This window comes from Brassica napus, chromosome C2 (assembly GCF_020379485.1).
Source record: "Brassica napus cultivar Da-Ae chromosome C2, Da-Ae, whole genome shotgun sequence".
NCBI lineage: Eukaryota > Viridiplantae > Streptophyta > Magnoliopsida > Brassicales > Brassicaceae > Brassica > Brassica napus.
In genome coordinates this window covers 6,825,106-6,845,919 of record NC_063445.1, presented here as the reverse complement: position 1 = coordinate 6,845,919, position 20,814 = coordinate 6,825,106, and the positions used below count along the sequence as shown (strand labels likewise).

The following is a 20,814-nucleotide window of genomic DNA, read 5'->3' as shown; positions in this document are numbered from 1 at the left end:
TCATTTAGCTGTTTCAAATTTCCACATAGCCGACTGAAAATGGACAGCGGTCTTGAATAAGTTTTTACAATTTTTCAGTTTTAGGTTCTAAAGTTATGTTTCCTTATTTTGTACACGGTTATAAGAAATTAATTATATATAATGCTTGTAGATCTAAACCGGAACGATACTATGATACCATTATTATTTGGTTATTTGTTAACATGTTTTCATCAAAGATCATTATCCATTAGAGTAGGCATAGAATCACAAGTGTTTGTGAATGCATTTGATAACGTGTTCTGTTTTTTTAATATATTTTTTTTTATTTGAATTTTTTATTTAATCACACAAAAGGTGCTTTCAAGTAAATTTGTGGCTTTTTTTTTTTAACACAACCAACAAACTTGTGAGGGAATTAACATCCTCATTTACTACAACACATTGCTTGGCAAGGCCATGTGCAATAACGTTTTCTAACAGAGAGATCCATCCAAACAAGATGGTCTCAAACTCAGAAGCTAAAGCTACAATATCTGATACAATTCCATAGATCTCTGGCACTGGTTCTTCGTTCCTGATACAAGCAATCAGCTGCTTAGAGTCTGCTTCACACCTGATCCGATGGACTCCCATCTCTTTACACTTCGCAAGTGCTTCCCGCATCGCAATACTCTCCGCCATCAGGGGCGTGGAGACATGCTCTTCCACTGCTGAGAACTTGAAAGGTCCATTCTCTCCATAGATGACCCATCCCAGACCTGCAACATTGCGATCTCCCTTCCAAGAAGCATCAGGATCTCAGTAAGGTAACGTTTTCTAAGTTCACCGGTGACAAGTCGGTTGTCCTCTGCTTTTGTGGGGCTTTAACTTGGCCATTCTGCCATTCTCTCGCTGCCGCAATTGCATTTGTGAGAATCTCTGTTGCTGAGAAAGAGTGGGCATCAAAGATTGGTTTGTTTCGGCTCGCCCATAATGACCAGAGGATCCAAGGCGCAAGCGCTGTTGTTGAAATTCCAGTCGGTGGGAGACAAGTTTGTTCTCTAACCAGATTTGTGGCTTAAGTGCTGATTAATTCGGGTTTGATCGTATGAATAGCGTTTCTCAGTCAAATGATTTGTTTTGGCTATGCCATTAATTTCTGTTGGTTTTAGATTATGAGATTAGTTATTTCAGTGAGCATAATAAGATGTTACACATTTGTTTTGCTTGTTTTGATAAACATCATTGCCTTACTTTCTTGCAATAAGCCATATTTTTTTTTTTGCTTTAAGGGAGAGTTTAAGCCGGCCCTGGGGGGAGAGGAAAGCGAGATTCAAATCATTCTGGTGCGGCTTCAGTCAAAGGAATCCGAGAATGGATCACTTGAGTGTCGGTTGAATGTGCTAGTGAGTTACAACTAAGCTTCTGTTTGTGATCTTTATCCATTCCTATTTTAGTTTGTGTCCAGAATGTTTTGTCATGCCTTGACATAATGCTCTTGTGGATGGTGACAGGAACAAAACACAGTGCCATCTCTGAGAAAAGCTCTCAAGGAAATTGCAATGGAGAAAGATGCTGCTGTTGTTTCACGAGTAGGGGTTACTTCTTTTGTGAAAGATATAACCTCCCCTTGCTTGCGTTTTTATTGCTATGGCTATTACTTATAGGAGGATCTCTCAGCACAAGTTAGGACTCTGAAGAAACGTGTTAATTAAGGAGGCAGAGGAAGAACAGTATCGAGTATGCTGATAACCGTTTCTATGTCTTCCGATTATTAAGTTTCCCTTTACTTGTTTTCTGAACTTACTATATCACACATTGTTGATAGGCTGAGGAAGATGCAGCATCTCTCAGAGCAGAGCTTAACTCGACACAACAACAAACAATGGGTTCTTCATTTGTTCCATCTTCCCCGGACCAAGTATTAGAGAAAGAGATGGCCAATCTAAAACTAGAATTACAGGTTCGAGTGTGTATTTGAGTCAGATACTTTCTAGTCAGAGTCTTCCTTTCTACAATAATAATGTTTTTAATATACACAGAAAGAATCAATGTTGAGGCAGCAAGAACAACAGCGTTTAGCTGAAGAACAAACCCGAGTTGCTTCTTTAATGTCTGAAAATCAGGAACTGGTACTGAAGATTTCAGTTTTATCCAGCGGTGCCTCAGGTAATATTATGCAACTCTCTTTGTTTCAGAACTAGTCCTTGTTCAGCTGTTACAATCATCTGGTGCTTGGATCCATTCGCTGATGTGTAAATGTTTTTTGAGTCATTCAGAAACTGTTTTACTGAATGTGCATCGTCGGATACGTATCAATAACTCTGTTTCCGTGCTCTTTGTTACGCAGAGGTATCAGAATCAAGTCAGAAAGTGTTTTCAGTGGTAAGAAAATGTTACTAACCCATAATTGCCACTTGCCGTCATATAATTATATACCTTAGTTTTAAGCTTGATGGTTTTCGTGTAGGAAGATAAAGAAGTACTGGAGAAGCAGTTGCATGATATGGCTGTTGCACTTGAAAGATTGGAGAGTAGTAGGCAAAAGCTTCTCATGGAGGTAATGTCTTAGCTTTCTGCTTGGAGAAATCAATTTCCATGCATTTTTTGTAGATTGACAACCAATCATATGAAATAGAGAAGCTTTTTGAAGAGAACTCAAACCTCTCAGCTTCTTATCAAGAATCGATCAACATATCAAAGCAATGGGAGAGTCAAGTAAGTCTCTCGCAGTTACTATTGCGTGAGAAACATTTTCTTTCAACTTTTATGTTGATTTGTAGCAAACTGTGTAGGTGAAAGAATGCCTAAAGCAAAATGTGGAACTCCGTGAAGCTCTGGACAAGTTAAGAACAGAATCGTTATCTGCGCAAGTCCTCCAACTCTCAACTCAACTCCAGCAAACAACACAAGCATTCAATGGGCATATGCGCGTGTAAGTTTCATTCTTCTTCAACCTATTGAGATACTATGGTTTTGTTGATTTATTATTTGCAATTTGTTACAGCTATAAACCTGTGCTTAGAAACAACATTCAGAGCAGCTGAAGCAAGATGGATCAGTTACAGTAGTAGCACAGTGACTCAAGCGCACACTTCTGAATTTTGAATATAATTGTAAACAACAAACGCCTATTTGGAACCAAAGGGACAGTACAGTGTCAAATGTACACTGTATAGTTTTCATGACATCAGTTTTATGTTTATGTTCAAACGGATCCTTAACTCGATTGTTTGTCCGCGATTACTTTTATTTCTAACACAATAAGACGTTTATAATATAGGAACAAAGTCAACTACACTCGAATGAAAATTAAACTATTATTCCGAATTAAACATATCCATAACCTTCAACTTGTAAATGGTCTATGATACATCTTTTATCACATGCCATCTTCTGGACCAAAACCGAACTAGGCCTGAAACTTTTGCTTATGCAGCGGCTGCAGGGTCGTTGATGACTCCCAAAAAATCGTCTTTGATGGTACCCACACAAAACTGCAGAATCAAAAGACAAATATGCAACATTTATAAAGATTCAAGCCAAAAAATCGAACTATAAGTTGCATTGTGGATTAGAGTTATGGAGAGTGTGCATACGATTTCAGTGGCATCGACTCTTGTGCCAATAATCTTTAGTCTCACTTCACATTCTTTCTGGATCTTAACCTGCAGAAAGCATTGGAAAGATTAGGTTTACTTGTAAGATATATGAAGTAGAGAAAAGGAACAGACCGATCCATCAGATGTGGTGTAATTAGGCATGTCTCCAGCCTGAAACTCCATATCATCTGGAATCAACTGTAATGATTGAAAAGAGTAAAACATCAAACACATACAACCAAAGAGAAAGACCTAGTGGGTCAAAACTCAAAACCGTGATGTCAAAAGATCATAAGCTTACATGCTTGGACACAAAGATCTGAACAGGTCCAGCTTCAGCGAAGAAACCCATCTGAGATTTCATTAGACCAATTTTCCATTACGTTTGTCACTAGAGAGACAAACGAAACTATATAGTAACACATTACCTTATTCACCAAAGTCACAACAGCTTCCAAAATCTCTCCCTTGAAAGGCCTGAAGACAACGCACTGATACTTAACGGGGAAAGTGACGAAGGCAGTCCCGTCTCGGATCAATCCTTTCCCTACACTTTCTATCCCTGTTATCGCCACTACGAACCCGTGTCGACCACTGTTACCAAAACCAAACACAAATCAAAATGCAAAAGAGTTCCAATTTAGCTAGAATGCTTTAAAAGACAAATCTTTCTAGATAAAGAGATAAAACTAACTGCTAAACACACAATCTTAGCGACAAGGCAATAGACTAACTTGAGATCTCAATAAAAATCAATCCTTTACACAAACTCCACTTGAGTTTCTCTGTTTGCAATGAAGAAAGAAACCTACTTTATGCTTAAAGTAGCGATCTTTAGCCCAATTGGAATGATTCAGCATTCAATCAGTAATCCCAAAAACAAAACCAATTGAACGAGACGGGAGTTAGGGTTTCGGAGCAAAATATGCAATTGAATTCGAATGTTGGTGTTAGAAAACGAAACCGAGTCTTGTTTCTAGAAACAAGATTGAGGATTGAGGGTGAAAAGGGTTTTCCGATTTCGAGACGAGAGCAGTGAAGATAAAAAGTGGTGGTGGTGGAGAAGAAACCTGCAAGTGCCCTCGACATCTTTCATGAGCTTAGAGACGAGATTCTCACGGAGGTTGCGACCGAAGAATCGTGGGTGTAATTGCATGTTTCGCTCCAATACTATGTGGAAGAACATCTTGGTCTCTGCACTTTTTTCTAGACTCTTTCGCTCTCTCGCTCTGGGACTCCGACCCTAGTTTTATGTCTCTTTATAGTTTCCACAACTGCAGATCTCTTTTAACCGTCTGTAAAGGGATGATTATTTCCTTTTTTTTTTTCCTTTGAATATTAATTAATTGGTTAAATTAGATTTAGGGCTGCTGTGTCTTGGTTTCTTGTGGTTTAGTGGGTCTTCAACGTAATTAACCACCCTTAAAAAGGTTCAATATTTCTGAAAAATGAAACGGACAATGCTTCCTTCCTTGCGTTTTACTAACAACACCAGAGCTAAAACAACTGCTAAAGACTCCATCTGTTGTGAATATCAAGAAGAAGAAACGGTGGCTTTTAAATTGAATCGATGACTCAAGATTCTACTACACATTGCATTGTAACCTCACAGATGGTTTTAAAACCCTAAAACCAGGAAGAATAGTGATACAGAAGCTCCTTATATCGACTCACTTTCAGAATTAGACCGTTTCAAATGTAACCAAAAACCTCTTTGACTCTCCTGAATGCAGAGGCACAGTAGAGTTTTAAGTCAATGACGACAGAAAAAAAGTTTTAAGTCCAGTAATTAACCTGTATTCACTCATCATTGTTTAAGTCACGACCAAAGATTCATTGAACTTCTAGATTACCAAAAATAGAAAGACCTTTTTAAAAGGATTTACTCTCTCAAAGAAAGTTAGTATATTACATGGTCGAAAACCTCTTGATCATTTAAAAAAAAAGTTCCACTAGTGTATGTGTTCAAGGAATATAGTATATATACCACTGAGGAGTGAGGACTTTGGGTTGATGAAAGAATAAAACTTTGCAGACTTTTGTTTACTGTCTAATATGAGTGAGAGAATGAGAAGATCATAATAACACAAAAGTTTTGAGAAAAGAAATTACAAGAGTTCAAATAAGATTATATGATATAACATGTAAAATGTGTTTTTTTTTTTCCTACCTTCTTGCAAAGGCCTCAGGATAAAGTCTCAGGGAGTGTCAAATGTCTCTCTCTCCCGCTTTCACGTCGCCAAAATCTTCTTTTTCCAGCGAGGTTCCAACTGCAAAATACAACATTAAAAATCCTTCCGTAAGTGAATGAATCTCAGATAATATATAATCATGTATGCAAAAGGCTGAGCTAGTGACTCATAATCTAAAGCAATTTGAAAAGAAATGCACATCAGTTAGTATATGAGATGTAAGAGCTTTACTCACTACACTTATTTTAGATGAAAGACCGAAACAAGAAGTGAAAATTTTTCTAAAAGGTACTTGAACACTACCTCACAAGAACCGGGGCCTCCGATCCGCAGGCTTAAGAATTTGGAAAGAGCACATTAAACTCTCATCAACACTCATCATAGCACCAGCATTATCGAATTCACCACAGTAATTAGGAGCTGAAAATATAGTAACAAGCTGTCTATCCGCAAAGAACTCATAACCATCCTCTACAACCTGCAATTTAAAACAGGTTTTCGATTAGAAACTCTTGTAGTGACAAGAGAAACATAAAACATAGTGTAGTAGTAGACCAACCTGGTGAGCACGACAGATGAGATCCATATCATTCTTTATCAAAAACTCAGCCACTTTATCAGGCCCAAACGTGTAAGAAACCCCACGGTCATTCATCCCCCAGCCTTTAACATCTTTGCTCGGATCAGACCAAAGCAGATCACATAACAAACCGGAGTCCGGAACATCGGTAGGTCGGTTAATGTTCTTAATCTGTTCCACGCTGGTCAAATCCGGAGAAAGGCCACCGTGCATACACAATATCTTATCGTCTATTACAGCAGCTACAGGGAGACAGTTGAAAGAATCTGTAAACACTTTCCAGAGTCTGACGCTGAACCTGCGTTTACATTCATCGTAGAATCCGTAGATTCTGTTGATAGAAGCACATTCGTGGTTGCCTCTTAGAAGGAAGAAGTTCTCAGGGTATTTGATCTTGTAGGCGAGGAGAAGACAGATTGTTTCCAAGCTCTGCTTCCCGCGGTCCACGTAATCTCCTAGGAATAGATAGTTAGCTGCTGGAGGTAAGCCTCCGTACTCAAATAGCCTCAATAGATCTGAGTACTGTCCATGAATATCACCTGACAAAAACAGAACAAAATCACATCAACATACAAGTTCTAAGGGTCGGATTTGGGCCAATCTCGATAAAACATTGGCCTTGGTCCCTAAAATTTTGTAGGTTTTTACATAACCATAGTTCCCCAAATTATGAAAAAATAATTTATAAAAGTTATTAAAAAATGTTTATGGCTCCCAAATTCTCAGATCCGGCTCTGATAAACAAGACCAGTCCTAGTCAAAGCCAAATGAAACATTGGACTCAAGCTTCCAAATTTTTTGAAGAAATTTAAATAGACATAGACCCCCAAATTTGTAAAAAGAAATTATTGAATTTTTTACTAAATCGCCTACAGCCCCAAAATCTTAGGACCCACATGCTATAAGTTCACATAAACCAAACCTCCACAAACAGTTTTCAACCAAACAAAAAAATACATCCTAGGTTGCATCAAGATACTCAGCTAATCTTATGTAACACACAAGGCTAAGCTCATTTAACTTCAACAACAAAAAGTTTTCAATGAATGTAACCTTTAACCCAATAGTTTTAGAGTAATCCAATGATCTTTATGTGACCTTTTAACTTCTCTTTGTATTGAGATCAGCTGCCGCAATCAATCAGATGATTGATTTAAACATCTCTCTTAGCTCACAAACCCCACCAAAACCTTTTTATATACTTCCTTTATCTATAACTTAGACCAAACACATCTCTGTCTAAAACCAATTCACGTTTTATGGAGAGCTGATCTAAGAACACAAGCTATAAAGACAATCACGCGGACCTCAGATCAGATCCCAAAACGAACATGAAAAAGAGATAGATTGATTACCGCAGATCTTGATGGGAGCCTCGAGCTCAAGGAGGTTAGGCTGTTGGAGAAAAATCTCTCTAGACACGATGCAAAGCTGTCGGATCTCAGACTCGTTGAGCATGACCTGTTTGGTTCCAGGCTTAGGGTTTCTGTAATCCAACAAACGACGAATGATGTCGTCGAGAACGGCAGGGTCCATGCTTCCCTGCCCTTGCTGCGTCATTCAACTTAACAACACCAATCGATCTTTTATCTTACAAAAGTTTCAATCTTTCGGACATAAATCGATCGCCCAGAAAACCGAATTTGATTTTCGAAATCTTTTCTCGATCTTCAGACCAAAAAAGTTTTCGCCTTTGTTATGTTTTATTTTGTTTCCCCAAATATATATATTTTTTTTTTAGTTTCTAACGAGTTTCTGTGATGGGTGAGTTTATCGAAGGTTAGTGGTTGTTTATTTATTTTATATTTATTTTCGAAATAAAGTAATTGTCCAATAATAATAGCTTAATGCAACTCTCTGCATAATGTTATAATCATCTCTCCGTGGATGGATTTGCGGGTCCCCACTATGCACATCACTTCTGATTTTTTGTTTCCTTTGTAAATAATTATTTTTTCATAAATAGTACTGTTCCTTTTGATTAAATATGATCAAATTGTATTTTGTCAATTCATCCTCATTTTCTTAATGATATATTGGGCAAAGAGAATTTAGGAGTTTTTTTGGATTGAATTTCGGATTAATATTATCAATGTTATTAGTGAAATTTCAAAATAGTGGGTTTAGAAGATATAATTTTACTATAGATTTGAAAATTTATTTAAATTATATTGACTTTTAATTAAAATAGAAGTTAATAAATACTTATAAGAATCTAACGTTACATCTTAAAAAAAAAAAGAATCTAACGTTACACATAAGTTTAGATTCTGTGTGCTTTTTGATTCAAATTTTTTCTTTTGTTTTCCTGTTTTCTACAAAGCTAGTATTCTACTCCAAAAGTGTCATGCAGAAGTGTAATCCATAAGAGAATTAGAACAAAGAAATAAACAACTGTGCAGAGAAGAGGCACTAAAGACAAATGCAGAAACTTAAATCTTCATTTTGACTTGAACAGACTCCGTCACTTGTGAACCAGCCACAATCATCTATTTTTGGTCCAAACTCCACTAGCTCTTTTAAAAACATTTTGAATTCATCTTGCTGCTCCTTCAACCGGCCAGCAACAGGTGCACCTATAAGCGTGATCGGTCTATATATTGTATTAAAATATTATATAAGATATCACTGTCTTCAAATCTAATAAGTTGAATGCGCCAGAGAAAAAAATAAAAGAGGATTATAGCTTTCCAAGTTCGAATGGATATTATATCCAACCTTAGATCCAAGCCTTCTTCCTTTTATTCATGAAGACGTGCACATCAATCAACTTAAACCAGAGATGGATAAAAAAAGTATGTCCAATTGTAAACCAGAACTATCCGGAACATACCAAAGAAACACAGAGAATATAATAGTGTACTAAAGAAGCTTTTTCTTCCTTTTTATTATAAGTTTTCTTTGTTTTCTGAACACAAACCATCAGAGATTGCAAGACAAGAGTGTGATTGAATTGAAGCATTCTACATACCCTTGCATTGTTACACTCATCAGCCAAAAAAAAACAAAATAAAAGAGAGAGAAGAGGAGAAGCTTTCATGAGATACTAAGTAGAGCAGCAACCCCTTTTGGCAGCTCCAGACGTATCCTCAACGTTAATCGTTGTTCCTTGCCCTGGAATCGCGGAATTAGCACCCACTGCTTCTTGAGCAGCCAAAGCTTTCTTGCTAATGATCTTGTAAATCTCTGTCAACACGGTTTGAAATGATTTCTCGACGTTTGTGGATTCAAGGGCAGATGTCTCCAAGAAAGATAGACCTTCTGTCTCGGCTAGACTCCGACCATCTTCCTCAGCAACCGACCTCAAGTGGTTTAGATCGGATTTGTTCCCAGCCATCATGATCACAATGTTGGAATCCGCATGGTCTCTCAGTTCTCGTAGCCACCTTAGGACATTGTCAAAGGTCTGACGTTTGGTGATGTCATAGACAAGAAATGCACCTACTGCGCCTCTGTAATAAGCGCTTGTGATGGCTCTGTACCGCTCTTGACCGGCAGTGTCCCATATTTGGGCCTTTACAGTCTTTCCTTCGACCTGTATAACCGTAAGACAATCACAAAAAGTTAACAACTGATTAGGTCTCATAATCGTCTTGTTTCAAGCATTCACAAACATGGTTTGTAGATGGTAGGAAACTGTCACATGGTTTAACTATTAAAAAGCAAGAACCTGGTATAGGCAGTTACAAATCTCATCTTTGCTTAAACACAGAGCATCAACATTTGTGATACATCAGCCACATGAATGTTTATGTAGGTCACTTTGTATCACATAACTCTTTCTTGAAATTATTATCTGATGAGTTGACTTTTTCAGGGATGAATAGTTGACTTTGATGATTAGTTAAAAAACATTATTGGGGAACAAGTTGGGGGCTCTCTCCACCAGTCAGTCATACAAAAAAAATATAAACAAAAGCATTGTTCATGACTCATAGCCAGCACATCTAAGATGCTCTCTTGATATAAAAACTCTCAGATAACAAAAATAAAATTCAAAAAACAGGCGAGAGGAACAATGCACCGAATAGTCTCAGACATTAGATTATTCGAATCTTAAGAAACCACAGGACCTTTCACTAGTTATATGCTACCCAAGCATGTTTTTAAGACTGGCTCAAAAAACAAGATGTAAATTCAAAAGAACAAAACGCAAACAGAGTAAAACTAAAACACAACCGCATCAGATGAACTAACATTGACCTAATGATGAGATCGTGAACTTGATACCAAACCAAAAAGGCAAAACTGAAGAGGAAGTAAAAGACTTCACGGTTTAGGGATAAACTTAATTCAAAAACAGAGACAGAGATTACAAATCCCACCACACCTAGCAGATCCTAACATAAAAAAAATTCATAGAGATCACGTGACAAAATGGAAGTAGAGTTTGAATGGTGGCAAGAAAGAGAAAACTTTGAATCACCTGAAGAGTTCTTGTGGCGAATTCAACACCAATGGTGGACTTGGATTCCAAGCAAAACTCATTCCTGGTGAATCTAGACAAGATGTTTGATTTCCCGACACCAGAATCACCGATCAACACGATCTTGAACAAATAATCGTAATCCTGTTCTACTCTATGCGTCATTATTCCTCTTCTATCTCACCAAAAGAAACAAGCCTATACATAAACAAACATCCCTGAATCTCAACAAACAATCGATGCCATCATAGAAAAAACGACGGATCCATCGAAATTAACTCTAGCCAGAACATATCAGAAACGAAACGAACATACCCTTCTTATATTCCACGGAAAAAAAAATGAAGGATTAATCGTGAAAAGCGAGTTTCACCCTCTTTAGATCTGCTTAAGGATGAAACTTCTCTTGAGGGAACACTCTCCTATTACTGTTTTTAATCGTCTTTGTGGTTCGTATTATAAATGTTTTCCTTTATTACAGTATGATGTTTCGTATATTATATAGTGTGATACGATAAAACAAAAACGACGATGTATTAAAGCAAATGACAAGAGGGCTGAGGTGGGCCAGGCGGCAGCTTACCAGGTCAGAGCCGTCAGTCTGACAAAAAGTAAGAGGAATGTTTCAGACTTTCAGGGGCACTATAGGAATTATGAGTGTCATGTTAGACTGTTAACAGCCAATTACTAAGAGACACGTATGCAAAATAATTTAAAAAGAAGTAATATAATTATTTTTCTATAATTTACGTTCTATTCTGTGTTGAAGATGCGCTGTTGATTGATCATTCGCAGTAGACAAATGATTACATCAATTTTATTAGCTCATAATTAACTATAATCTAAAAGAAGTTATAATGGCGAAACCGCGCAACCGAGATTAAGGATTTAAAAACAAAATTTCTCGTGTAATGGTTGAACTGATCAAAGCAATCATATAATGAACAAGTTGGAAATTTATTTGATTGGTTTGGCTGGAACTAGGAACAAAGAACATTGCGTTTCTATGATTTAGTATGTGGTTATTAATCAGAAGATAATGATAACGGATAATGTCTAAGAGACTACTGATCTTATTTATTTAACATTAAACAACCATTATTAACATTTAAGAGGGTTGGTCTTTTATACAAGCTAATCAAAGAAGTGCTACTGAGACTGATTAGCAATTTTCACAAACAAGAAATAGACATATATATCTCTTAACGACAAAATGCAGAGATTAGTCATTTAATTTGTTAGACACTGGTTAGCCATCTTAATTGACACTTAGAGCAGCCTCATCAATGAAGTTCTCAAAAATAGGTTCTCAAAAGAGAAAATATATTATTTTAATTAAGTAAGTAATTAAATAATTAAAAATTAAATAATCAAACTAGTTCTATAGTGACAAGCAGAGAGGGGAGTTCTAATGGGTTTCTTGGAATTTCTTTGATGAGAACCTATTTTCATGTTTTTTTTTACTTTTTCATTTTCTCTTTATTCTTAATTAGGAGATACTCTTTCAGAAACTTTTGTTTGAGAAGTTCTTATGTTAAAAATACCAAAGTAATGGTTTTAGTGCTCTCAAATATTAGCTATAAATATTTTTTCGGGTTAATATATTCTCTGAAAATTTTGGCATTGGAGGTGCTAAAAGTTTAGTCTTCAGCTGTTGAATAAGAGGCTTTGACTTTAGCGGTTGGGGCAAGAGACGACTCACCCAGAAACTCTAGGGACTCTAGTGAGGTTGAGGCTGACGACGTCAACTGGAATGTGCCTCTTATTCATGATTCTTCACCTTTTTCTCATAATTAGGTAAGAAGTTGTAATTTGAGGCTAATTTACGAAGGCCTTAGAACCAGTGTCATGCATGCCTAGGTATTTGGGGGCCTAAAAGAATGATTATTAGGAGGTTTTTGGGGTGAAGTTTTTAGCGTAATATAAGAATCTGTCTCTTAACTTTTAACTAAAAAAGCTAAGAACTGGTTTTTAAATAAGAGTTTTAAGAGCCGGTTCTTAACTTTTGTAGTTAAAAGTTAAGAGACGGTTTCTTATATTCCGCTAAGAACCCCGGCCCACCCTAAAAACTCCCCAATAATCATGCTCTAAGGCTAGAGTAAAAACGCTTCTTAGTTACTATTATTAGTTTAAGTAACTCATAAACATCAAATAAACTTCTTTTTAAAATTAACATTCAATTTATATACATATGTCACTAACAATACTACAGAGTGAGTATATACCATAAAACCTTCTTAGCGTGAGTATATACCATAAAACCTTCTTAGCTTTGTGTTTCTGGCAAGTAAACTACATCGAGAAAAGTGAAATTTTAAATCATTTAAATATTACTGACATCTATTTAACATAATTTATATTTTTTTATCGACCATTTAACATAGTCTTTAAAAGATTTACATTGTTGTCAATGTTCAGGAAAAGTCATGATCACAAACGGAAGACAATGTGCTAAATTTGAATTTGATCCAACATAGATTCAATATTTATGTTATGATTTATTACATACCGTTTGTATATATGTTAAGTACTTAATTTTTTGGAAGTGGTTATCCTTTTTAAACTCTCTTATTATAGACTAACTTATAATATAACATATCTAAAAAACATTTGAGTACATAATTTTGCAATTTAACATATGTAAATCGAAATCTAATCATTTTTACCTTTATAATATTTATCCTAATGACATAGTTATTTACGTGATAAGATTGGCTCGTGGCGGTATCACTCTAGAGATTATTTAACAAATTAAATCACTCGGAATTTGATATACCATATTAATTAATTTTTTAGTAATACACATACTTGATATAAACATAATATGACTCTCCATGATTTGTAATATCATATTCTACGTGATATACTGGCTGTCATACGATATGTATAACAAAACACGTAATATATGAATAATAGAAACATCTCACATCTCTTTATGAGAAAGCAAAGAAATGTAAACATCAAACTAATTGGATAATAAATATGGTACAAACATCTGAATACTACATATCAACATGACAACATGCATGCATTATTTATTGCATATATATGATATCTATACTATACTAAAAGGTGGATATCCTCCCCTCTAAACCTATCCACGTCAGTTAATATATTCAGCCAATCAGAGAGCATTATTATGCTACGTCATACGAAGTTTTAAGTCAACTAATATAAAATCGGGCCAGGCGTTTGGGCCATTAATAATATCCAGTGCCAATATGAAGCCCACCTCATCAATACCAAATCTCCAATGAAAGTTATTAATTTATTATCGTGGCTGACTCTTCTTCTTCTTAGCTGTGTGAACGCTCACGGTCTAACTCCTCCTCTCAATTGATGATTTTGAGAAACGTCTGCAATTATGACATTCAAGGAGAGGGATCGCCGTCGATAGTATCAACGGTGGAGAGAACGAAGACGAACCGGAGAAGAAAAGTGAAGAAGAGCAGAGATTAAAACATCATCTGATACGAGAATCTTCTAGAACCCTACCTTCTTTTTTATGAACTCTCTCAATCCTTTCCCCGTGACTACCGTCACATGTCTTAAGCTCGGAGATATATGCAGCTGCATCTCTCTGTTTATGTCTTTGTTTTCCTCTTTCTTCTCTTATCTGAATGTGGGTTTCTTTGAAAGGAGATGGATGTCCGAAGAGGAAATATTGATCTTACGTTGTTATGTATTGTTTGATTATTCAAAAGGGTCTATGTCATTCACCTAACCTTGCTTTGTGTTTAGGTTACTAATGGCAGATCGTATCTGATTTCCTGTTGTTCATTTTGTCTCAGGTGATTTGGCAAGGAAGAGCCCAAGATTCACGGTTAACAGATGAGAGCTAAGAAACAGAGGATGTCGACCATTGACACCAGAAGAGATTGATTCATTCCTTTTACCTCCAGGTTTCTCCTAGATGTCACATTATACTTTACCGGATCTTTTGCTCTCGATGCAGCAATAGTAGTTGGTGGCCTTCCCAGGGTAGACATCTCTTAGTTATACTACTTCAAAAAAAAAAAAAATGTGTCCTTTGTTAATGTAGAGATATTACTGGTCTCAGATTTGGGTGTTGTAGGGTCTTGAAGAAAACAACACGGGCTGAAGCATTAAGCATAGAAACAAGGGGTTATTGTTTATTTCTTCAACTCTATGACTATGTTCTTTACTGAACGATATTGGATTCAAAAGGTCTGACTTTTCTTAAAAAATGTATCTTCGCGTACAGGGACCTGTGTGTTTGTACATGCTGAGCATTCTATTGACTCGCCACTTGCTAGGGTAATCTGTATAAATACAGAAAATATACTTCTATCACAGCCTAATTGGCGCGAACAAGCCCTTAGTCGTGCGGATACTTCAATCCGAAGTGGTTCGGTTGATGTTATTGTTGCTGACAGTGTAATTTAGGTGATTCAAATGTGATTAATAATGGATCGATGAGTTTGGTCGGAGCTATTTCTCTCCTCACGTTTTTATGTTATTTTTTTTTTAAACAGGAGCACTTGAGTATAAGATGGGTGATGCTCATATGATTATCCAAGCCGGTAAGTTTCATTGACACCCTAAATATTTGATCCCTTTTTTTTCCAAATGCTTAGAGTGTTTTGACTTCCTGTATCAAAAGACTCATCCATGACTGATCATTAGTTAAAATGTATTTGTTTCTTTGACATAAAGCTACGTGTCTTGAACTTCAAAGCATGGTAGTATTGAAAAGAAAAGGCTCGCCAAGGTAATAAAGAAAACAGTAAAAACTCGAGGAAGAGACGTCACTAACCAATCTCAGAGTCAGTACGTTAGAGGTAATAATGCTATAAGTTCATGTCATTTTCGTTGATGTTTTGGGTAGTTAGGTTCATGAAATAACAATACACTTTTCTATACAGCAGATACCAGATTATGAAAGAGTGTTTTGTGGAGAAGATAGCTGGAGTCATTGTAGAATTTGTAATCAGCGGATGATAACACATCGTGGTCTGGTTTAAAAGAAGCTAAATGAGAAACTATCTATACCAAAGGTAAACATCTAGAGTAGTTTCACTTGCAATCATTGTTTCGTCTGTCTTTTAGTTGGATGAATGCACCAATCTGACCAACTTTGATTCTCCATCTTACTATCTCTCGATCTTTAACTTTTATTTTAACATAAAACCTCTCCTTCCACACTAATGCAGCTAAAAGCAAGTATGGATCTCTATTTACATTAGTTGAAGTTGTTGGGTAGTTAAGAAAGCTTAGTATAGATAAATAAATAAACATGTAACGTTGAGGAAATTATATTATTTTCTTGGAAGAGATTATTGTCAAATTATATGATAATTTAAAAAGATTACGTCTGCAGTTATATTATTTTCTTGGAAATGAAGTGTGTGAACCTTCGAACAGGCGTGGAGATTCTGCAGATGAGGAGAGTAAGAGGAACTCTGCAAGTGATGGGCCAGCGAAAGCTAAGCGCCCAAGATGTGAGAAGTAGAGCTCCCATTCATCTTCTCACTTATTGCATGCTTCAATGATGTTTAAGTCTTTTTTCAGTTTAAGTATTGACTTATGATTTCCTTTCAGTTTTTTTGCTTTTCAGTGTTTTTTTTCCTTGAAACATTTTATCTACTTTGCATGATTAGCAGCTAAAAATCATGTTTACTGTTTTATCACTCTGCTTCATCAGAATTACATTGCTCAGTTTATTATTTATGTCTTCAGAAACAGGTTCTATTGTATATTTGATATCTATGACATGAAACGTAAATAGTTCAGAGTTTAGGAGAGGAAAGACATTAATATATGATTTTGTGATTACCATTGACCAATAAATTATCAAATAATATAAGCTACTTACAACCAAGCCGCAGACTTTAGATCCTTACAAGCCAAGAGAGATAGAAGATTTCATGTTCTTATCGTCACAAGCATCATCCCAACAATATATAAAGGCACTGATCCTTATTTAATTTATTATTAATACAACTACTAAACTGCAAGGACCTAAAATCTGTGGCAATTTTACTATTATTTTATTTATTAAATTGAATTTTGATTTATTACTAGGTGTTTTCCTGCACCATGTGCGATAAAGAATTTTTTTACGATTAGATATTTAAATTTTTAAAATATTGTAGAAATTTTTGAAAGCTTTAGTAATACAAATTGTATAATTGTACAAAAATAATAATATTTCGAAATTTGAAATGTTATATATGAATACATTAATTTTATAGGAGATGTATGAGCTATTACCATATTAAAAAAAAATTACCAAAAAGAAATATCAATATTAAATGTAATATATGAATTATTACCATATTCTAATAAGTTTGCCAAAATATAAATCAACATTAATGAAATTATCCATGTCATATTTTGCCGCAAGCCATGTCATCAATTTTAGTAGGCATGTCATATTTGTTTTGTGAAATTGATTGTAAAATGACATGTGACAATCAATTTGTATAAAACTAATAAAAATGATATAACATTGCATGATTGTAGGTATATAAAAAACTAATGATCTTACGATTAGATATTATTTAATTTTTAAAAAATTGTAGAAATTTTGAAAGCTTTAGTATTACAAAAATAATAATATTTTGAAATTTGAAATGTTTTATATGAATATATTTATTTTATAGATGATGTATGAGCTATTACCATATTTTAAAAAAGTTTGCCAAAAATAAATATCAATATTAAATATAATATATGAATTATTACCATATTCTAATAAGTTTGCCAAAAATATAAATCAACATTAAATGAAATTATATATGTCATATTTTCCTGGAAGCCATGTCATCAATTTCATTAGTCATGTCATATTTGTTTTGTGAAATTGATTGTAGAGAAAACATGTGGCAAAATCACTTCGCAAATATAGTTTAGAGAATTAATTTCAAGTTTACTACTGCAGGAAAATTACAATTCTCTTCATCACTAGCTACGAGTACCTATATATGTTATCGGAGCTACAATTTAATGTTTCTTATATCATACCATATATAAGATCAAAATAGACATGAAAAAAATATTCAAACAAATTATTAAAACTCAGTTATAGCCATATTGCTTTTACATAGTATACTGATCACTTTTTCTTTTATGTTTCTTTTTTTTGTTACGATCATTAAGTTGTTCTGGAGACCATCGCTCAAGCTAATGTTCTTTGTTAGTTATCAAACTCATTTTTTATTTCATAAGTTGTAAACATATTTTATAATATCGAAGGATATTTGGTATTACATAAAAACTTCTTAATATACAAAAAAATATATGCAAATTAATACAAGTTCAACAGAATAATTTATATAGTAATAAGATAAAAACTAATAATTCAGATATACAAACCTCATAGCACCACTTACCAAAATTATATAATAACAGTTGAATCAATAACTTCAGCCATAACCATCCTTTTAAAAGAGATGCATTACTCTGTATATATAAAAAGAATTACAATACAATCTCACCAGAAAAAACCCTACTCAATACTAAAAACGCAAGTTTAAATCAATTTAATAATATTATAGGGAAAAATCCGGGCGTAGCCCGGAAAAACCCTCTAGTAACTTTAAACATCAATGTAGAATGAAAAGTAAATAATGTTTAAACGGTTACAAATGTTGAACAAAAAACAGTATTTATGAAACTATAAATCATATTTAATCCCGCACAAGCGCGCAAACTGTCCACCTAGTATATATATATTACATAAACAAAATTATGTATTTAATATTTACAAATTCATTTGAAAAACTGAACATATTATTTCTTAAGGGAATACAAACTACACATTTTATTAAATAAAAATACAAGATTTGAAACTATCTATGAAGATTTTGTAATTATTTAATTAAATATGTGCTAATTTAGATATGTTAAATGGTGAATTTATAAATGTATTGCTACAATAGTAAAAATAAAATTATACAAGCTAGAAAAATTTATAATACAAATTCTACAAAATGCGAATAAATAAAATAGTAGATTTAAGAAGATAGATGATAAATTAAATATAAGTCTACAATAGCATGAAATATATCTAAATAGCATAAATAAATTATTGCTTAGATCCGAAACTAAGAGAAATTTATATATATATATACAGTATAACCAGTTGGAAGATGGATTAAAATGGGACGCTTAAAATGTGTTATACAAGTTGGGGTCCAAAGCAGTTTGCCTTTCTCATAACAAGGTGAGCAAGGCTATGCTTAGAACTCTTATACAGTTCTAAATTGGAAGTTAAAGTTATCATTCCATTAATTGAATATGTATCTGTTGAGAACACTAGAACCTCTTGTTTCGAAAAAAAAAGAAGAAGAAGAAGAGAATTTATACTCACACATATAAAGATTAGGAAGTCTAAACTTGGTTGAATTCTATCAATAGATGTCTAGTATAAAAAAAACGGTAAAACGTGTTAGGGATATCTGAGTGTAGTCGGATTCAAACTCAGCTCGCTAGCGATGCTGGAACGCCATGCTACCACTCGACCACTAGCATAACGTGGTTGATGTCTTAGTATAAGATAAGCTATATCTTAACATAGGGAGGAGATATATAACGATAAAGAGTGTGCATTGGAACAACAGGTCACAGGTAAGGTTTGACTTTGAAAACCTATTCTTTAGCACCACGACAAAATTGAACTCACTATAAAAAAAAACAAGTCAACTAGATTCACAAAATAAATCTGCATAACTGGATCCACGCGACTCTAAACCTATTTCTTGATTTTATACCAAAATTTTGTTTTTGCATTCAAGATCCCTTAAATCAAGGCATTGATTGAACTCTCACGATACTTCTGCAACTTACTTATCTGGCAAGCACATGATTATTCTTCAATAGGCTGCACGCTACAAGAGATCCGCCAGAAGACGTATTTTTTAAGGTCGTTACATAAATCGATTTGGAAATAAGTAAGAAGTGGCTTGGGATCTGGAGCATCTGGTAGTTTGCGTCTCCCAATAATAAGTCAGTTATCAAACTGACGCCATCTTGCTAGGGTCTGTTTGTTAATGACGTTAACCCATAAAAATTTGACGTTAAAATTAAGCTCGTTTTAATAGTGTACAAGAGATAGGTCTTTAATAACTTGCTTCTTTTTTCACCTAGGTTCTTATTAACATATACATGCTTGAACAATCGTATTATATGGTTTTGTGTGTAGGATTCAAGCTTCCTTTGGCACATACTGTTATTCTTTAAATTTTAATTTTTAAATTTAATTCTGGATCCTTAAGAAAATAAGGGTCAAAGATACCAAACTTTTGCATACTTCCAAAATTCAAAATATTTTTTCCTATATATGTATATAACGCAATCTGATACTGTTAAGGTGTTTATATTTTCAAATGTTTGGGAGTAGAAAATTGGTCTATCGCTACAGACGTAATTCACAAGAAATTATTTTTCTTATGTCGTTAAAATCTCTTTAAGCATGTTTATGTTAGCATGTTTTTTTTTAACTAATTGATGCATTAATAAATAAATTTAAGTAATACGACTTTAAAGCTATAAAGAGTTTTACAAGTTTGATGGAAGACCATATATGATTACAAAACCTTGCAATTTAGATAATCATAATATGACATTAAGCTAGCTAGAAATGAAAACGAAGCAAACAAAGTTTTCAAAGTTGCGGTTACAACGTCTTTTCAAGACATGGTATCCTCTCTTTTTAACTGTTTCTCACTTTATTTCTTGAACCTTTTCGGTCGGTTTAACTGACGACCTTCCACCTCTCGTCATCATGTGAGCCGTTTGGTTCACAATTATGAGGATTGTTGGTGGTGTTTATGTTAGCATGTTAGTTAATATGTTTAGTTATATATAATCTAATTAGCATGCTAATTCAATATATATATATATATAATGTAGTGATACTTTTTTTGAAACCCTTGTAGTGATACTATTAGTTATACTAGAGCTTATTCCGCGCTATGCGCGGATTGTCAACTTATATTTTTATGCTATATATATATTTTTGATCAGTAAACTATTTTATTATATTATTTTATCTACTCTCCAAGTATAATTTGTCAAAACCTTTTTAAA

General features: G+C 34.4%; 3 protein-coding genes, 1 long non-coding RNA gene and 1 pseudogene across 9 annotated transcripts; 2 read left to right on the top strand and 3 right to left on the bottom strand.

Moving 5' to 3' along the window:
- Nucleotides 1–441: 441 nt before the first annotated feature.
- LOC111202855 lies at nucleotides 442–3,043 on the top strand (annotated as a pseudogene).
- A 150-nt stretch (nucleotides 3,044–3,193) lies between these two features.
- LOC111202363 (DNA-directed RNA polymerase II subunit 7) lies at nucleotides 3,194–4,845 on the bottom strand. Its single transcript, XM_048746886.1, has 7 exons — nucleotides 4,634–4,845; nucleotides 3,992–4,157; nucleotides 3,865–3,915; nucleotides 3,696–3,761; nucleotides 3,561–3,629; nucleotides 3,366–3,458; nucleotides 3,194–3,305 (listed from the first exon to the last, which is right to left on the bottom strand). Exons 1-6 carry the CDS (start codon nucleotides 4,747–4,749, stop codon nucleotides 3,393–3,395), a joined length of 534 nt encoding a protein of 177 aa, XP_048602843.1. The 5' UTR covers nucleotides 4,750–4,845; the 3' UTR covers nucleotides 3,194–3,305; nucleotides 3,366–3,392.
- A 728-nt stretch (nucleotides 4,846–5,573) lies between these two features.
- LOC106418304 (serine/threonine-protein phosphatase PP1 isozyme 2) lies at nucleotides 5,574–8,105 on the bottom strand. Its single transcript, XM_013858978.3, has 4 exons — nucleotides 7,691–8,105; nucleotides 6,315–6,874; nucleotides 6,059–6,233; nucleotides 5,574–5,833 (listed from the first exon to the last, which is right to left on the bottom strand). Exons 1-3 carry the CDS (start codon nucleotides 7,893–7,895, stop codon nucleotides 6,060–6,062), a joined length of 939 nt encoding a protein of 312 aa, XP_013714432.2. The 5' UTR covers nucleotides 7,896–8,105; the 3' UTR covers nucleotides 5,574–5,833; nucleotide 6,059.
- Nucleotides 8,106–9,190: 1,085 nt separating this feature from the next.
- LOC106418307 (ras-related protein RABA2d-like) lies at nucleotides 9,191–11,275 on the bottom strand. The gene is made up of 3 exons (XM_013858982.3): nucleotides 11,077–11,275; nucleotides 10,762–10,959; nucleotides 9,191–9,870 (listed from the first exon to the last, which is right to left on the bottom strand). The coding sequence occupies exons 2-3, from the start codon at nucleotides 10,924–10,926 to the stop codon at nucleotides 9,382–9,384; spliced, it is 654 nt and encodes a 217-aa protein (XP_013714436.1). The 5' UTR covers nucleotides 10,927–10,959; nucleotides 11,077–11,275; the 3' UTR covers nucleotides 9,191–9,381.
- Nucleotides 11,276–13,843: 2,568 nt separating this feature from the next.
- LOC125581441 lies at nucleotides 13,844–16,478 on the top strand. Of its 6 annotated transcripts, none has more exons than XR_007319042.1 (8): nucleotides 13,844–14,466; nucleotides 14,553–14,742; nucleotides 14,837–14,886; nucleotides 14,987–15,168; nucleotides 15,258–15,305; nucleotides 15,439–15,563; nucleotides 15,648–15,779; nucleotides 16,147–16,478. It is a non-coding gene; the product is annotated as an uncharacterized LOC125581441 (long non-coding RNA). The 6 variants fall into 6 exon arrangements; XR_007319041.1 differs by having other exon boundaries at nucleotides 13,845–14,466; nucleotides 14,822–14,886; XR_007319044.1 differs by having other exon boundaries at nucleotides 13,848–14,663.
- The last annotated feature ends 4,336 nt before the right edge of the window (nucleotides 16,479–20,814 follow it).